A 20496-nucleotide genomic window follows, 5' to 3' on the forward strand; every position below is an offset into this window, starting at 1 on the left:
CTACCACACTTTAACCTATAAATAAATTTGAAATGACCGTTAATGTGGACGAAAAATTGTTTACGTGTGCTATATCTGCTAGTGTGTGGTAATACTTTGATCTAGTTTCGCGAAGGAAAAGGGCTTTGGTGAGTACGGAGTGTATTCAGTGCTTAAACACAGAGTACTAGCACACTTCACACTACGTAAAGGAAAAACGAAAAAACCACACCATTTTTTGTTCGAACTTCATGAAAATTAATCAGCTTATGTAGAATATTGTTACAATATCGCTGATTGGTTTTATGAATATCTAGTACACGGTGTAAATTTTTGCAGGACTATCCATTGAACCTTAACGTATATGAGGCGTTTACAGGGTGACAGAGAAAATCAGCAATTTGCCCAAAGAAAGTTTTATGTGCGCTTTTTCACTACAGATCCCATCTACGAAAACCATAGAGTTTTTACCATCCATTTCCACCTTAGAGTTAGCATTACATGAACTGCCTCATTATTAACTGCAACATCGTTCTTTGTCGTGATAGCTTAAGCCGGTTTCTCCGTAACATCCTTTTCGAAGGACTAACAAAACCTTCCGTTATTCTGCGATCGACGCCAATAAAATTGATTTCGTGTGCGAAACGAAGAAGCATGCGAGGTTTTGTCGTGATGTTTCCGTTCTTTTGCACGCTGAGTCTTCGTATTCCATCTTCAATCTATTCAACGCCACATAAGAGTCGGATGCCTGACCGATTATTGCCAAAATTTATCAAGGATTTCTCGTAGGGTAAACATGTTATCTATCGTTGATTGCCCTTCATAGCATTCGCCGATAAAAGATTCTACCAACTGGTGTCTGCCAAAAAGAATACAGGAGAGAATGATATAGGTACTCAAACAAACTTCAATCAAAGATGAAATGATTGGAGTTTCATTGTTTCTTCGTCAATATGTGAACTTTAATTAAAGACAATTGTTTTTATTTGATAGTTGCTCGTTTATTTGCTAGTGTTTAGGCACATTGTCTACACTTTTGAAGTACTTGTTTTACATGCTAATTACCTTTAAGGAATACGGTTGATCACTATACGATTCGAAGCCAAGAATGAATACCTAACAAGTAAGTGCTAATTTTCTCTCCCCAGTTCGCGTTGGGGTGGTTCAGGTCTAGATTTTTGTTGAAAAAGCATTCAAAAGAATCGTTTTAGGTCCCCTTGTAATATCAACCATTCTAAGTACTGCTTTAGATGCTATAAAAAATATCAATGGCAACGAAAATCCGATTCGATCAAAATGATCTAGGAAGTAGTCTTCCGTTCGACAATATGGGTGATTGAGCAGCCATTTCCAAAAAATAGCGAATATTTTAAGTACAATATTTTTTATTACATAACTTAGGAATAGTATAACGTATGTTTTGAGTAGAAAAATCGAATTAAAGTGCATATTCAAAAAAATAAATCAATTAACTATTTTTTTTTGACATCCTGTATGCCAAAACTAAGAGCTTTCCATACATGTTAAAGGAAATAGAAATGGCTCTCGCGGCTGTAAATAATCGGATATGTTCAAAATTGATAACACTGAAAACATTAAATAAATTTAAAACCATGACATAGCCGCTATTTTTCCAACTAGAGGTATTAATAAAGCGATCATTTTTAATGGTCTGTTTGATAAACTGACCATACTAATTACGCAGCTTGTGGCAAGTGTCAAACTGCAGTTTAAAAGAAACCTAAAAACTTAATATGGCTATGCAGTTACTAGGAACCCAAAACAAATCTTTCGAACAAATTACTCACAATACTTGTATTTTTGAACCCCCACGCTATATATCATGCTTTGATGTTAAATTTAGTATCATATTATCAAATTGCAAATGCTATATCACATCGTTGTTCCACACACAATTGAGCAATTGAGTTGTCAATACTAGGAAAAATACTAGATCTCAATAAGTGATCTGGGGAAATGATTCATTGTAGCAAAATCTTTAATTATTTCCTCCAAATGTCCCCTATTGATCGTAGGATGTTTTAACTGATAGCCAAAGCTCTTTAATTTACCATTGTCCATATTGAGATGTTTGTGTAGCAACAGTTCCTGATCCATGTAGGGTGTGAGAGGAGAGTTTAGCACACCGTCCTTCTGGCACAGTTCAGCCCACGGACCGAGGTGTTTGTCGTTGATCTCCTCAATTGCCCCGGCCATATCTATCTTGGTCATACTGGACATCACGATGCCCCAGTAGTCCGTCTTAATACCGAAAATATCCGAAAGAAGGTCACTTATTGTGTCCTGTGTTGCCTCACTATCATCACAAATATTGATTGTTTCACCGATAGCTTGCTCATTCTGAACTAGATCCCATAAGGCATTGCATACGTCCTCAACGTGGACTACGTTCATCTTCATTGAGCCTGTCCAAAGGAGTTTCATTGTTTCGTTGAGGTATTTGTATATCCCAGCGATTATGATACGTGGTGCTGCAAAAATATGATTTTACTATACGTTCGTCGATCGACAAATATTTACTTACTTAGACCTTTTCTATCTCCTGTACCGTAACAAATCGGTAGTCTTAGGATGGTAAATTTTAATGATTCAATCTTGTTCAATTCTTGTTCTACCAGTGCCTTGTATTTGCCCACCATCGTCCAAGGTTCCACGGGACAGTCTTCCTTCTGGGGAATCTTCTCGCTGGAGAACATGCTTCCCGAACTCAGTTCCACAAACCGTTTTACACGATACTTCACAGCCTCATTAGCACAGTTTATCGTCAGCTTAAGTATACCCTCCTGATAGACGGGATCAGTTTGACCCGGTTTTGTCTCGGCAGCACAATTAATCACGTAATCCCAGCCGTCAGGATCGTCTGTTCTGAAGGCATTCTGGCAAGAGCCAGCATTTATTAGGTTGGCACTGCAATACTCTACTCGTTCACTGGAAAATGCCTCCGAATGCCGATTGTTTAACCAGGCCATCTGCGGAGGTGTTTTATCTACTATTTTGATCTTTGCTGCTAAATCGTGTGTTACCAAATAGTCCACCAGATGGCGTCCGATAAAACCGCATCCTGTAAAGGTAGGAAAATGTTTGTTCTTCTTAGTCGAGAGATATTGATTTACTATTTAAAAATCACAATTCAAAGGGCCCTATTCTCACAGTCACGTCACCTAGTGACTAGAGGAAAATTTCCTTCTAGTCACCAAGTGACGTGACTGTGAGAATAGGGCCCAAAGTGGCGACTGAAAACGGAAGTCCTTAAATCAATGTGTTTTTCCGTGCTAGGAACCGAATGACTGGCAGGACTAAAATATGCCAACCATGGGTTTAGTCATGGGCTTACCCTTGCCGTGTTAAGCGGATCTTTGACACAGTAGACGTTTGTTTTTTCGCAAATCGTGAGATTCAAATTATGGTCATGGCCCTAATACCCATTTCGGGGTTCGCCAAAGGCGATTAAAAGCCAACGTGTTTGGTATCTTCTAGTTATTGTTCAATAAGTGCGAGTGATAAACTGTGTAGTACTCTGATTCAGTATGGTTAGAGTAGCACAATTAAGTCTTTAGCATAAATGTACAGCAATTATGAATCTATCCCGCCTTGCGCAGGAAAGAAAAGGGTCCATGGCTTTGGTTCAAGAACCGTATTTCCATAAAATAAACTTCTATGTTGAAAATAAACTTAACCCCGTCTTCGTAGCTTTCAGCGAAAATGGCATGACAAATCAACGTGAAATGTCTCGTGCATGTATACTTATGAACATCCGATTTGTGCTGTCCACAGGAAATACGTTTGTTATTCGACGTAATTGTCACATAAAGGGCTGTATCATACTCTGGCGTAAATAGGTTTCCACTCATAATCGACAGTGTAGCAAATGACCATCACATAATTTGGAGTGGCTCAGATATCAATTTGAGAGGCACCGAATTGATGGAATACTTAAGCAGTACTAATCTGCATATACTCGTTAGATCGCTCAACATTTGCAAGGTTTAACAAGGAAGAGGTGTTAGGTGTAACTTTCTGCTCTGACAGTATTGCGCATGAGTTTGCAAACTAGCTCGTCCGAATGAGTTCGAACTGTTATTTGATTATAAATATCTCATATTTGATTATTTATACGTCTTCCTAAATATCGTTACATATCGTAATACCGAATCTACGAACTGGGACCTCTTCGAAGAGGACTTGGCGATTAGGTTTCACGGATATTTTCATCGATTGAAGCTCCAAGTGATTTGGATGCAGTCATGGATAAAACAAATCTACTCATTGTAGCAGCTTACAAAAAGCTTGCTTGCTTCGAGTTTGGCGTGCTCCTAGAACCCCTTGGTGGAATGCCGAAATTGCTAAATTTGCACTCGTTGAGTTATGACAACCGAATTGATCAAATAGACACTTGAAAGTTGTGCTACGCAGAAGTCTATGGGAAATATGAATGAAACACAAGATTCGGTTGCATTCGAACATGCCTGCCTAGCTTGAATTCAAACAAAACTTTTCTGACGGAGGTCCGAAAATGAATTGGTTGCATTTTCCAAGAACGATTGAAGTATTCCAGTCAGGGCACTGACTGGACATCACCAAGTCAATTTTCACATGGCTACTATTCAGCGTTGCGAGTACCATTGGCAGGCCCGATGAGAGGGGGGGTCAGCCAGGGCAATTGCCCTGGGGCCCGGGTCGTATTTGGGGCCCCGCGTTTTTACCCGGAAGATGGGCGAACACGTCCGGTATTCATAGAAGAACAATAAACATAGTAACAGTAGCTCGCCTCATTAAATTATTATATGATGAAAGCGTAAAAAAATGAAAACTTTTTTTGATAGTTGACATTTGTTAAAACAAATGTTCTTAAGGGAGTTGTCTACTTTGTGTACAAGGTCGAAAAACGAGTTTTATTGTTTGAATCGACGGAATACACTACAAAATATTGAGAAGCCAATTCAAATTATTTTCGAAGAAAGCAATAGAGAGTCAAACAGGAATACGAGCGCACAGACAAACGCATCCATCCGTTCACTTCTTTTCTGGTGGTGCCGGTTTTTGGATTGGAGACACTGGACGCGATTATTGTTGAGTGAATATTTGTTCATATAAGATAACAGTGTGCTGTTTACGGTTATAGTAGGCGGGCTTTTAGCTGCTTTTGGACAATGTTTTCCGTGGTACAGTGTTTTTTTTGCAGAAATCGCGCATAGGAATCTACCATGGGTACGTGCCACTGTTGTTTGATGGAACGTTCCATTTTCGGTACATGCATAAAAAATGGTTGAGTATGAAGGAGCTGGTTTGTACGGAAGCGTTCTCACCACAAGAACAACGTTAGGGACATTTATGTACGCGCATCTGTCTAGAGCCGATATATACGGGGATGATGTTAACGTGGCAGCTTTCATTGGTGCTGCACGTTGTTCCACGAAACAAGCGACTGTGCTTCTTAAAGTTTGAGGCACTAATTTGCAGGGCGTTAGCTTCTCCCGGATTGAGCACAATCTGCACGTTTAGTAATTGTTTCATTTCCCCAGTAGCTGATCTTACATACCATTTCCAAAAATCAATAGCAACACAATTCATCTGCAGCCGTTTTTGTCGTGTATCTATTGCGAAACGATTTTAAGCTGAGCTGAGCGAGATGAGAAGGTGGACTGATTTCAATTAACCGGCGATTAATATGGATTATTTTTGTATTTTTATAACACGTTCAAGGAATTTTTCCCCGAAAAATGCATTGTGTTGAGATAGAACCTTGATTTTGGGCCTCACCAAAGCTGCGTGTGATATCTATAAGAACCCAATTATAATGTGCGAAATAAAGAAATCAAATCAGTTCAGTTCAGCCAAGCGCAGTAGTACTCGGTTGCACGCAGTTGTTCAATTTGCGTCTGATTACTGCGTTCTGTGTCTATGTTGTTGTCAGGTCCTGCATATTCTTACAGAATATCAAAACCAGCTCCTACGTTAGAAATATCAGATTGTTTTTAGCAAAACCTGCATAAAATCTACGATTAGAAACGTTTTTCTTGCATTCAATACGAGATAAACTTATAGAAATAGAAAATCTTGATTTAATAATTTTAAATGAGAATTTCGAGTTGCATCTGCTACTTTCTCATCTTGCTTACAATAAAAGCTAAAAACTGCTCCACCGCTACCAGCAAATAAATCAATCCGTGTGTCGCTTTGTCTGCACAGTAGAAGCGTGTTCCAACCCACAATGTCGAAAAAATGAGTGACGATTATAAACAGAAAGTGGCCTATTGTGGTCAAACTGTATTTCTGTTTATTAAGATTTATTGTTAAAAGTATAAATGGAGCTTAAAATGGCCAATGTTTACACCCTACAATTTCACCATGTTAGACATAGCGTGCTGATTATGTTCCAGACCATCAATCAAGCAGAAGAATTTTTTTTGCGAAACGAAACATATCGTTGGAAGTGGTAACATGAATTCAGTACCGAGGAAGTCAAACGAAGTACGAATACACCTTAAATTACGTTGTTAATCGTTATGTACACCCGAGTACCCGCAAATTGAAAAATTCTTAACAATGGCAATTTTACCCGATTTGGATAGCGCGAAATAAGAAGCTGTCGAAATTCACCTGTCTGGCACGCTATTTGTGGATGTGGCAATGAGTCAACCGGAGACTGAAAAGGTACTAATTCATGCTGAACTAGAGGGCTTAGGTTTAAAAGGGCCCGGTAGTAATACAAGCCTTGGGGCCCGATGTGGCTCTCGACGACCATGACCATTGGTGTAATCTTTGTGAATCCGATTACGGAACCTTTTGATATTTGATACTATTTGATATGTAACGACCCTGCAGTAATGCATTTGCATAGAAGCATGTTTGGCTCTCCATACAAAGATGAACCTATGTACAGAGAGATAAAACTCATGAATATGTTATTGTTCTTTTTTTTTTTTTTTATTTCAATTATAGAGGTTTTAACCTTAAGGTCATTCGCCTCTTCGGGTTAGAAAAATCTCTTAGGAAAAATTTCTAACCCTATGTGCGGGGTCGGGACTCGAACCCAGGTGCGCTGCGTACAAGGCAATCGATTTACCAATACGCTACGCCCACTCCAATATGTTATTGTTGTTAGCCCAGCGTGGTGAAGAGCTATAGGCTTTATCAGTAGGTTTCATTATTTATTCGGAAGTAAAGAATCCAGGCTCTTAACTATTTTGTGTTGTGATTGTATTGTATTGTCAATTTTTCATTTTCCGTCTCCTTTTCTCTTCTCATCGGGAAACTGATGACACAACATGACGAGGCACAAATCTCCCAATAACATAACGATCCAATCAATATTCTGATTCCTGATTATCGAAATATCAATTAATTTTAAATGAGCATGTAGGTGTGTTTTCTCTTTGTACAGCCTTCTTGATATTACTTATTTGAAAATATTTCTAAACATATCTAAAAAGCGATTGTATGAAACTCATAATAGATTCAAGGATAATTGACTTCAGAATATATCGAAGCAACAGAATATATAGAAGCAAATATTTATTTAATCTTTTTTGTAGCGCCTTGTTGTTGTGGAACTAAAACTTGCTAGTCGCCAGATGACTCATATTATGTACTAAATTGCTTCCAAACATACTATTCAACTACCATGTTTTGGCAGAAAAATAAAGTTCGTAGGAATCGACTACTGGCATATAGAAGCTATCAAACATATCCCTCCAATACATCTAGCAGATAAAATCCAGGGGCGGTTCCAAAACAAATTTCGGGGGGGTGAGGTCCGAATTTTCGATTTTGAAATTTTCATTGTACAATACGTAATATGTAATAACCTCATTTAATTAAAATCGGTTTTGGTGGTCTAATTTCAAATTTGGAACGAATTTGAGTTTATAATGAATTAAAATAGAAATTATTTTATAATTTCTAAACAAGTTGAAAAAAATTGGGAGGGGTCCGGACCCCCAGGACCCTCCCCCTGGATCCGACACTGCTAAAATCAGTCATCTTTTCGAAGGAAAAACCGTTCAATTTAGATGACCTTGATTGTATTGAAGGCATATTATTGATTACTGATGGAGCGATATTAAACAAGGACCTGAGACATGCCATTCACCAAACTTTCAGAGTGACACTGCACCAAATTTTCATTTTTTGTTAGAAAGCCTAATCAACGACGTTTCTCGAAATTTGAAAGTTTTGGTTCGATTTGTTCGTTTGTTAAAAAAAAACATGCGGTGGCCCACATTTACACATTCACTCTGCTTTTTTTGGAAAACTTTTTTTTTCTATTCAATTATTAACCGCACCAGATTTTCAGCGTTTATTTTGAAGCTTAATCAACGATGTTTCTCGAAGTTTGGAGACCCTGGTGCATCTTGTTCGTTTTCTCTAGTAATTTCAAAAAATGTGTTTCACATATATGTATTCTATTTGCACAGAATAACTTTTTTTTATTCAAACACACTGCACCAAATTTTTTTTGAGTTTATTTTAAAACCTAATAAACGATGTTACACTAAATTTCGAAACCCTGGTACGTTTTGTTCGTTTATTATGGCAATTTAAATGAAAATCCTGCATTTATGCATTCACTAAGAAAAAATGCGGTTTTTTTATCAATAAACACTTTATTCAAGTTATTATCCAGTAATAATTAAAACTACATGTAGTAATTAATCGAATTTTCATCATGTTCGTTTATTATGGCAATTTAAGTGAAAATCCTGCATTTATGCATTCACTAAGAAAAATGCAGTTTTTTCTCAATAAATACTTTATTCAAGTAATTATCCAGTAATAATTAAAACTACATGTAGTAATCAATCGAATTTCCATCATTTTTGAATACAAGTTTAATTCGCTTCGGCATTAAATTATAACGATTTTCTATATCTCTTGATGCAGTGTGTTTGAATGGAAAAAAGGTATCCTGAAAATATAGGGTAAATATAGAAAAGTGGGACACACTGTATCTACCTCAAACTAAATTCTAAACTCAATAGAGAATTTTGTTTTAGCGTGTATTTGCAAAAGGACGACAATTCGATACAGCACTTCAGCTGAAAACAGCAATTCAACAAGCATGGGCATTAAACGGCACCTCGACCCTGGAGTAATTGGGTGAATCAATACCATGATGTCTAGTTGATGTTATTGGCGCTCTAGAAGGATAGAAATAATATTAAGTTCTCAATTGATTTCTGATTTGTAATTAATAATGGTTGATTCGGCTTTGTACGTTATAATTATTTCGTATGAGTTGTATTTAAAAAAATTCATTTAAAAATAAGAAGGGTAACAAGAAGGTGATCAATGTGAGGACTATTATTTTAATACTTTGATGGTGCACTGTATATTTATTTCGTGCACTGTATTATAGAAAATGACAATTGATGACATTTCAATGCTCGATTCCATCAAGTTTCATCTTTTGGAGGCAAGGTTGTGTCTGCAAATGTAAGCGATTTTTTTACTATTTTTGTTGTACTTTAAAATATTAATTTTCTACATGTTAAATCGATCAGCGCACACTTTTGTGGTGTAATGAGGTAGGACCACCATCATCATTATCATAGAGTGAAAATAAGTTCAACACTTTGTCATTCACTTGAAATAAAAATATTGCGAAGAAATAAAGATAAATTGATATAAATAAATAGCGCAAAATTTTTTATCGGTTCTCGGAAAATACTGCAATGTGTTAAAAATTATGATAAACGTTTGCTATTGGGTTTGTTCTAGCACTGTCATCCTACCGCTACAAAAAAAGTCCTTCCGGTTTGTCACCGGAACCAAAAAAAGAAGCGCATGAAACTTTTCCTGAGTTTATTTTTCGAATCACCGAAACAAACCCAATGCTATCTAAAAATACTGAATTGTTGGTGGGTTCAAATTCTGGCAGCTCGAGACGACATCTTCGCATATCTCTTATCTCCAGAGTGTTGGTATTTATACGTGTGGACTACCTACTTCAAGGATTAAAGCTCTCGGTTTGCACAACCTTCAATCGTATCGAATGTCGATGACTTGCAGACTATCAAACTTCAGTTCACTACCAAGCTCATTCGCATGTGTTAGGGTAAGTGAGCCAGTTATGACAATAGTAACAGTTATTGCTTCGCAATACATTTGATGGCTTGCTTAAAACAAGATCGAAAATAGAAATTTTTATGCTTATATCAACAGATTACCTATTAAAGAATATACCGCACCAATTTCAGACCCCAACTCCAAGTATATTTGATTATATAGAGTGGAACGCATAGGAGCGCTAAACATTGATATAAGATTACGGACGAATGTGGACTTCCACTTAGGGGCAGATCACTTGTGATGCATTTTGAAAAATCAGCGAAATTAAATGCATTTCTTTCCATCAAAATAGAAATTCAAAATGTATTTTGCGTTGCGTACAATGTATTTTGCGTTGCGTATAAGACGTCAAAACCCTACAAAAACTAGCCCTATATTCAACTGAACGTCGATCAAAGTGGAACAGCATAGGACGATTGTTAAACAAACTTTTGTTCAAGGTAGTGCAAAGTTGATGAAAAATGGAAATTAAATGCATTTTTTCTAATTTGATGCAAATTTGTTATACATTCCTAGAGTGATCTGCCCCTAGACTTCCACTCATTCCTCACTTCGTTTTTTGACGTAGGACTTTTTAATTTTCGTTGTATATTCTAGAGCTTTTATTCGAAACGTCATATCTTTGATTGAGAGACTCTCTTTCATAGTCATATTTAACAATGATATTTTCTCTTTCGATTTTTACGGCGACAATATAGCACTTTTTATTAATTTTACAGAGTCAAATGTTGGAGCGACCGAATAATTAACAGAAGAGAAAATAAACGATGAGAGCCTCTCATTGAAATCTAAGTGGTTCGTCAAAAATAGAAAATGTATAAAAGGGCATCAATATATTTGATGCAATGTTTTAAGTTCACTTATTCATAAAATATGACGTGGAAATCCCGTCAATTTACTCCAGCTCTGTGGTAAGCTGACGGTATACATGGTGTATGCTTGAGGTACGCTAGAAAATAAGCAATCAAATTGAAATAAAATTTCTTTGGAAGTCCTTTTAGAATGTATTGAATTGTTTTTTCAATAAAACTGTGTATCAATCAAGTCTAGCGATAAGTACAATTGGCTATCATCCGATAAAAATTGGTAAAACAATACTCAAAAAGTTAAATATTTTGAATTGTGTATTATTGCGATTGTAGAAAATATATCTGTCATGAAAATATTAAAAAAAAATTTACTAGAAAGTCAGGATATTTTAAACGTTGATTTTTTGCGATTAATAATAATATACACTCTAAAAATCAACTATTGGATAAAGATATTAAAACCATACGGTATTCGAAATATGTACCTTTTTGTTTATTGTTGTATCATGACCTTGACTTAGATTTTAAATCAAACAAGCAGTATTCATGATTTTATTTTCTTATTTTCGTGTGATTTGACTTTTGGAAAGCTTATGGTGACTCAATATGAAGTAATGATATCAAAAAATGGCGCCATACATAAATTAGTCTAATGTGAAAATGCAAATTTAGAAAAAATAACGACCATAATTTTGATATAGGTGAAAGTTTTGTAATCAATAACAATGAGCTTGTAAATTCTATAAAAGTATTTTTTTATTCGGATTATAGCGGTTATAACCTTATAATCATTCGCCTCTTTTCGGGCTAGAAAAATCTCTTTAGAAAAAATTCTAACCCTATGTGCGGGGTTAGGAATCGAGCCCAGGTGAGCTGCGTACAAGGTAATTGAATTACCAACTACGCTATGTCCGTCGCCAACAAACATAAAAGTACTGCTGCAACGTGTTTTCGAAGAACAAATGTTTTAAATCTGAAATATTTCAAAGAGACTTAAACACATGAGAAGAAAGTATCAAAAAATGTTACCAAACGCACGGAAGCAAACAGCTTTGTGAGTTGATATAGATGCTCTCGGACTTCCAAGACCAAATCATTTACCGACGGACATACTCCCGGCCTCTATTTACTGCAGAACGTAAGCTAGGCATCTAATTCTGTGTAAAAATCGTACTTTTCAGGAGCCATTATTAAATTTCCTTTCACTTGTTATATTTAACTTAACAAGGATGTTTAGTGTATGAGGACAAAGTTTTGAAATTTCCACAGTTGCTGCGGTTTGACTAATAATGATTATAGAAAAGCGAACAAACTTAATTTTTTCTGCCGAATCTCAGCTGTTTTCGCATCTTTTGCCGAAATCTCAACAGCTGAGATTTCAGTAAACAATTTTTTGGCTGAGATCTCAGTAAAAGGGACGTTGCATATCTGATACTGGAAAATATTTCACCGAAAATAAGCTAAAAAATCTCACTTTACTAAGATATCAAATTCTAAGTTTGTTGATTTCAATGTGGCATTCCTGCACAAAAGTTGTGTCATTTTTGGATTCAGTGTCTGACTATCAGGAATCAGAATATATTGGTTTAAATGGCACGTTCCCCGTATGTAGTCGGGGATTTGTGCCTTGCCGTGTGTTTTCATCATTTCCTGAGCGGAAGGAAAGGACAAGGAGGTGTGGGTAAGTAGAATTGGAATGGTGTGAAAAATAACAGCACAAAACAAAAATAAACAACAGGTAGGTTAAACTCACAAGTAGTTCAACTTGCCTGCGAATAAGCCTAAAGCTCTTTGCCACATTGGATAAGAAACTTTAGTATGTATCTGAGTTTCAGTCGTCCAAACATGGTTTCGTCTATATAAAAACGGCTGAAGACTCGAAATCGCAATTGCGCTACCGCTGGACAGTTGCATATCAGATGATATGAGGTTCCGTAGTCGGATTCACAAAGATCACATGAAAAAGACTCAGCGCGCTGAAAAGTTGCCATGTGATAATTGAGTTTGCAGTGGCCGGTTAAAGCCCTGGTCAGCATGCTGCAGTGGAGCTTCGAAAAATGTAGGAGATTTTTCGAAACCACTGGGCATGGTTGTTCTAGAAACGCCTTTGTTTGGCGACACGTTTGTAGATTTCTGCGATTATTGCGGTGCTCGGACGAAGCCCAGGACCGTATTTTTTCCCTTATCCAACTTGTCGAAATTGGCAGCGCGGGCTCAGGACCAACTAAGTCAATCGCTGAACCTGCCGTGGCCAATTCGTCAGCCTATTCGTTTCCAGTAATACCGCAATGTCCGGGCACCCAGACAAGGTAGATAGTGTTGACAATGCTTAGTTCTTCGATTTGGGTTCGGCACGCGATCGCTAGCTTGGATCGGGATTTGTCTGAGCTAAGGGCCTTGATTGCAGCCTGACTATCGGAGCAGAAGCTAACTAACGACCCAGTCAGTCTGTCAGTTACTTACGAGGAGAATCTGAAGCACACAAACCCAACTTCACTCAGGTTAGGTATGTGCCTCTTTATGCACAAATGTCATAAATTTGGAATTAACCCTTTTGTTCCCTCCCTACTCCCCACTCCTTCGCGACTAAAGGCAGTGAAATATTCCTCAGATGCATTTTTTATCCGTGCTAATTTTATTTTTACAATTAAATATGAATAAGAAGAAGAAACTATGGCACCCATTTTATCTGCCAGGTGGTGAAATTGTCTATGATGTCCACGAGATATCGCAAAAGTGCCCGAGATATTAACGGAAAGGAAAATAAAGAGAGAATCTCTCATTGTTACCTAGATGATATTACAAATTTTCTCTTGAGGTTGAATGGTTCAATTGAGTATTTCAAGAGTACTTATTCAAACTGATATTCAGCTCGAAGTGAGAAAAACGAGGTTTAAGTGTCATGATCCTAAAATAAATCCCTATTTGAGAACAATTGTGTTTTTTATGGAACAATTATGAAAATATAGCCTAAAAACTAATCTCTTTAGATAAATTATACTAAAGAGATGAATTGTTCAGTGCTAATATAGATTTAAAGCCCTTCAGTATGATGCGTCCTTTTGAAAATTATATGATCACCCACACATTTTTCGGGCCCAAGAATCATACGACGCTACACATAAGGCTTTTTTCAGCCAAAGTAGCACTTACGATGAATATTGAATTTCTTAAAGGTTTTCAACGAAATGAGTAGAGATGGGCGGGTATGGATTTTTTCGTACCCGGACCCGACCCGAACCCGAATATTATTTTTGTAAGCTTACCTGAACCCGACCCGTACCCGGATTTTATAAAAATACAAAACCCAACCCGTACCCGGACCTGTAAAAAAAATTCGAACCCGAACCCGACCCGAACCCGTATCCGATCCGCACCCAAATAAAAATCAATGAAAAACCGAACCCGATCTTCAATAAATGATTTTAACCTATTTGATTAGAAAGAATAGGGAAGTCCGGTGCTAGTTGGCCGAATTTTCTTTTTTCATCTCTTTTATTTAAGTAGATTGTGCACTATTGTGAAATATTATCATTCACGTATTAGAATAAAACTCACCGGAAATAACACAAACTCCACAAAAGTAAGGAAATTCGTTTTTTTTTACGTTCGAAAATTGTCACTCATGATTTTTCCAAAGCAAAATGAAATGCAACATATGAAACCATATTTTACATAATTTGTTGTAAAAAATGAGACATGTCCAACACAAAAGAAACCAAAGGAACTCTGCCAATTTACGCCTTCCACAAACTAGGCCCGAGCTCTCCTATTACACTAGTTTACCAATTTTGGGATGATTGTAGTAAGCTAAGAAAAAAACCGTTTTCTATGTCAAATTTGGGTCGCTGAACGCGGAAATGATATCCATTTTCTTTTAGAATCTTATGTAACAGAGAAACTCCTTACATAAATTTTAAGCCAAAGATTAGATTATAAAATATTTCAGCCAATAATTCTCGGGATCATTTCACATTCAATGATGGAATGATGACATGTATTATCAGGGATGCTGAAAACGCCCCGCCAGCAAGGGAAAGAATCCTAGTCCGCACTGGTAAATTGCGTGCGCGGGATTCGATGACCACGAGTTGAGATTGATTTTTCTTTCATTACCTTTTTTTCAAATATATTGAAAACATCCACGACTTTGTTAACCTTCTAAAACTCGCGTCAATCTAGTATCACCCTTTAAAGCTCCAGCAAAATCACGTTTGCGCATCAGCGACTGCTCATTTTGGGAGCCATTCACGTGAATACCAGATGGTTGAGCTTGTGCGTCGAGCCAATAGACGATTTGAAAAAGGTTTGAAGCAAAAGCTTTTTGGCGGCTTCTCGTGACGTTGTGCATGGCTTTCTAAGAATATTCAATTCAACACATACGAAAACGTTCAAGTGGAAAAGCTTTTTTTCGGCCGAAAGTGTGATTGGGTGAAAATCACAAAGTTCCTATGTTTACATCCGTGATGTGAGAACATTTTTTCCGAAACAATTTTACTGTAAATCGGGATATATTTGAGCTTACATGAGACTTGTTTTAGTAAATTTTCGAACAGACCAAAATTTGCACAATTACTAAGGGCCATAAAAGGAATCAGTAGACCTTGGTGGAGTTAAAAGTCAAAAATTGAACCAGTCTAGTACGCATATACATGTGAACATTGCTTCTTAATTAAACTTATCTATAAATTTTTGTAGTAACACCAAACATTTTTGGCAATAAAGCCATAAAAAAGCTACATTTTAGATGTTTGGTGGTGAATTTAGACTATCTTCCTTCAACTGATCGATAGAAGTCATGCACAACATAGCTTTCCCATGCACTTGTTTTTCTTTTTAAATGGTGGAAAAATGAAGGAAATTTACAATATTAACACTTCAAAAATGCTCGAGAAACTTCACAAAAAGCGATAAATGTTTCCCTGTTTTATACTTCAAACGAACTTTTCTAAATGGTGAACTATCTCTTCAAAATCTATGGATAGTCTCGTTCACTCGATACACGCTCACCTATAGGACGAATGTTTGTCAAAAATGTTTGTCAAATGTCAAATGTTTGGAAAATTATGCTTGTTTTAATATTTTTATATGAGGATAAGTTAACATTTTTAATTTCGGCAGAAAAAGTCATCCAAACATTCAAAAACGGGTAAATGCACAATTTTTCGAAAAAACCCGACCCGACCCGTACCCGGAATAAATATTTTTTAATGTACCCGACCTGACCCGTACCCGGTGATAATCACGGTGTCTTTTTTTAACAACTTTATGCAAAAAAATTCAGCATCTCTGAAACTTCAGGATATGAAAGAAGGGGCTTTCCCCTTTCATTTGAAACCTAAATCAAAATAATCCGTCGGGGGGTCTAGAGCAACTTTTTTTTTTGAAGTTTTTTTTCGTGAAAACATAGATTTTACAATGGAACTAGTTCATATTTCTACCCCTAGATGGTGCTGTAGACATTCGAACAACACTAAAAGTGAGAATCTGATAGATTATTTATTTGTCTACAACTTTGTTACCAACTAAAAACCGATTTGAAATTTTTCGGAAAAGTTGTTTAATATTTTAACGAATTCTAAGTCTAAGTTAGTTTCACAGAAGACCTAGTGGTTTGTTAATTCACAAGCACTTTTTTTATTTGCCAAATAGTTGTGTTTAGTTCAACAGTGATTTCAGCGGAATTTGAGAGCTTGAAAAGTCTTTCAGCTGAAAATTATAATTCCCTGATACAGGGCACCATTAATATTTTTGAGATGAAAAGTCTTAGATAAGTGTTGACAAAACTAGTATGATACTAATATTCTTTTTCGTGATGGTAAGCGATTCCTTCCGCAGAAACAGCTTTTGCAATGATGTATGCCTTCTTTTTCATTTTTTCGATTGTTCTCAGGGATGACTGATAACTATTCTTACATGAATCTCCTACTCTATTGACATCTTCGTATAAAATTCACTTGTCCTGAACTTCTACCTTTATATTCGAACAAACTCAATGAAACTTTTAACGCACCATTGCAATATTTCGCGGATTTCATTGCAACGCATGGTTAAGAACGCTGATTATCCATTTTCAAAATTAACTCAATGTGACAAACAGTGAACAAAAAACTTTGAGTCTTTGGATCAAGATAATCTTTTTTGGGATATATTCTATATACTTCTATGTATATAAGGTTTTTGTTGTACTCATAACATATTTTGTTTTCAATAGTAATGCTTTTCGCATAATCTAGGATCAATTTAGTAACGATATCTCCCATAATTGATAGGAAATGGCCGTAAAATCCAACTGCCACAATATGCTATGCGGAGAAAAATTGAATAAATCGTTTCACGCTAACCACTAATTTGGATAGTTACTGCTGTGGTTTGCGTTAAATTAGAAACGGTGTGTCCCAACATTTCGTCTTGATCGGAATTATAATAGCTGACTTAAGCGATCATAACCTAAATTATACGAAGTATGGTCTTTTCTAAAACATAAATGTAAGCAAACCCTTGAAACCAAGCAATACCTTCCGGTGAATGGTAGTTCCTTCGAAACTATCGGGAAAGATTACAAACCAAATAGTTTTCTGACTCTGTCAAACATCCTAATTTTCAGAAGGTCAATTAGAATTGTCAACGTAATGAATCCCGTCTAATATTTTCATGCCGCTAAGCCCAATTCTTTTTTGGTAATGTAATAAGTGCGAGAAAACATATTTCCAAACCACTAGGCCTCGTGTGAAACTATCTTAGATATAGCTTTGTTAAAATCTTAAGCAACTTTTCCGGATGATTTTAGATCAATTTTCAATGGCCAACAAACTTGTAGAAAATTAAGTTTTCCATCAAATTCTCACTTTTAGTGTTGTTCGAATGTATAAAGCACCATCTAGGGACAGAAATATGAACTAGCTCCAGTAGTAAAACCTATATTGTTACGAAAAAAAACTTCAAAAAAAAGTTGCTCTAGACCCCCCGACGGATTATTTTGATCTTAGTTTCAAATGAAAGGGGAAAGCCCATTCTTTCATATTCCGAAGTTTCAGAGATGCTGATTTTTTTTGCATAAAATTGTTCTAATAAATACACCGTGATAAAACCCGAACCCGGCCCGATTCCTACGGGTACGGGTTCGGGTCGGGTATCGGGTAAAAATACCCGTACCCGCTCATCTCTAGAAATGAGCACCGGACTAAGAATGTTCTCTGTTGCTATAGTAAACAGCTGGATTTACAAGAATTCTTGGAAAAAAATATGCTGGAAATGATAGTTTATTTTAAGGTTGAACAGAGAATGGGCAGAAATTGAAAACGAAAAAAGCAGTTTTTTTCCATACCGTGTGTTAGATCTTCATAAAAATCATTCAGCAGTACTGTAACAACATTCTACACAAGCTGATTGGTTTTTATGAAGATTTAACACACGGTGTGGAAAAAACTGCTTTTTTCGTTTTAGATTTTTGCCCATTCTCTGTCCAACCTTAACTAACCATTGGCTGAAAGTGGTTAAAATCAGTAAATGATATGTTACTTCAGAATAAACGAGGTTTTCAATCATAATTAATTTTACTTTCCAAATTCTCCTTCGAAAATAAATCGCATGAACAAAAGCAAATAATTTGTTATATTTTGATGCTTAGGATATTTTGACTATGTACCTATGTGCAGTGGGAAAAACATAGAATGAAATGAATCTTGCGTCGTTTTTACAAGGCGCCTGTGAAGAGTTGCAGAAGTTTTGAAATATTTCACGAATATGTCTCACGTGCAAAATTTCAAAATATGATCATGAGAATATTTGCGAAAATAACGTGTTATATACTTGTTATTTTGATAAATACAGGGCATAGTGATTTCTGGGTTTTGGTATTCGTTAGCTATGTAATAGCTTTAAATCTGCACTCTTGATCTGAAGGAATGGTAGCTTCAATCAACATTATCGCAATTAATACTAACAGTGTTCTAGAAATTAAAACTAAAATGTTTGGGTTTTCTAACAAAAAATGTCTATGTTAAGAAGCATGTGCTAATTATAACAATGAAAAAAAAACGCGCTGGCATCTCCACGCATAATATGCGTATTATATCCATAACTGGTACATTTACTCTATTTGTTTGTTCGACCGAGAAACGCTGCACTGTGAAGAATTCCTTCCATCCACAAACAAGCAAAGGGATATGCGCTATTAAATCAAATTACTTTATTGAAGGGCTTTTCATGGCTGAACTGCAGTAAGAAGTAAACAAAAACCTTGAAAATCTTACCTCCCAGTATAAGCACCTTTGGCTTCGACATAATATCCATATCACTTAGCTAGTGTTGCTGGAACTTACAGTAGCACTACGTACTAGTAGTATAAGCACCCCGTTTTCTATTTTCTTTAACCACCAATCAATAACAAGATAAAACAATTTATTGGATTAAAATGGAGCACAACGTGGAATCGGTCAACTGAGCGGCTTAAACAGAAACACTTAAAGGCCACTAAAATCAACTAATATATATACTATGATATAATGGCACAAGACGACGGCAAACGAAAACTAAACGAAGCAGCTTTTGCAAATAACTACGGTGCGATGACTGGCTAGCGAGACTCGACTGATCCCGTCTGTGTCAAGTGTGTTACTTATTTCACTTTTCGTCTTTGCAATGAATAATTCATTTTGTTTTTGTTTGTGCATTTTTATGATTCGTATTTATGCCGGCTCGTCTGTCAGAGGCAGCACGTTGACAATTATCTGTCAGAAAAATGTCAGATTCAATTGATCGCCGCACAACGGGATCGTTGGCTGTAAATAGTGTTGAAACAGACGAAGAAAAGTTTCATTTATATATTCTACGCGTTGATATATTTTAATATCATAAATGTTTTAAAATGAGATGTGATCCTCTAGTTTCTACACTATAATCCAATGTAAAGCAAGACAGACTTCGCAGCCGATTTCTAATACCCAGAACCATTGTGGCATTGTTGCTTGCAATGTTGCGTGTAAGACGTCAAAATCCTACAAAAACAGTGCAAAGTTGATGCAAAAATGGAAATTAAATTGCATTTCTTCTAAGTTGATGCAAATTTGTTATACATTCTTAGAGTGATCTGCCCCTAGGTCCGGACGCACAATTTCGAACTCGATCTTCAAGCGTAGTTGTACGGTGCATTGTAATAGGATTGTTCAAATGAGACTTTTATCAGTAACGTACGATAAAATGATTCCCTCCAATAAAATCATTGAAACAAAAAACAAATCATATTCTAAACATGTCCAGCATCTATCGACAACGATTATTCTGTCATGTAATGTACCTTTTATGAACACAAATTCAAATTGAAAATTATACAACTCTCATGCATAGTTTCATCACAGATAACAGACGTCCATCTTCAGCATTCAACTTGTGTAAAATCTCTAATGGTTTCGAAGGCAGTTGGGATATCCAAACCAGGTACGCTACTGTCGTCATGTTTTTTGTGGCTGAGTTCGACAGAATTGACAGCGGTTATTCCTCTACCCAGTCAAACTAGTCCGGAACCGGTTCGGACTTCCTGCATGAATTCCAGTTCAAATGCATCAACCGATAGAGTCGGAATCGGTTGTTTTCTTTGAGCAATATTCCATACTGA

At 36.4% G+C, this 20496-nt stretch overlaps 1 protein-coding gene across 1 annotated transcript; it reads right to left on the minus strand.

Moving 5' to 3' along the window:
* Positions 1–961: 961 nt before the first annotated feature.
* On the minus strand, positions 962–19516 carry LOC131677774 (uncharacterized). The gene is made up of 3 exons (XM_058957807.1): positions 19136–19516; positions 2525–3061; positions 962–2471 (listed from the first exon to the last, which is right to left on the minus strand). The coding sequence occupies exons 1-3, from the start codon at positions 19173–19175 to the stop codon at positions 1930–1932; spliced, it is 1119 nt and encodes a 372-aa protein (XP_058813790.1). The 5' UTR covers positions 19176–19516; the 3' UTR covers positions 962–1929.
* Positions 19517–20496: the final 980 nt, after the last annotated feature.

The sequence above is a fragment of the Topomyia yanbarensis genome, chromosome 1 (assembly GCF_030247195.1).
Source record: "Topomyia yanbarensis strain Yona2022 chromosome 1, ASM3024719v1, whole genome shotgun sequence".
Lineage (NCBI taxonomy): Eukaryota > Metazoa > Arthropoda > Insecta > Diptera > Culicidae > Topomyia > Topomyia yanbarensis.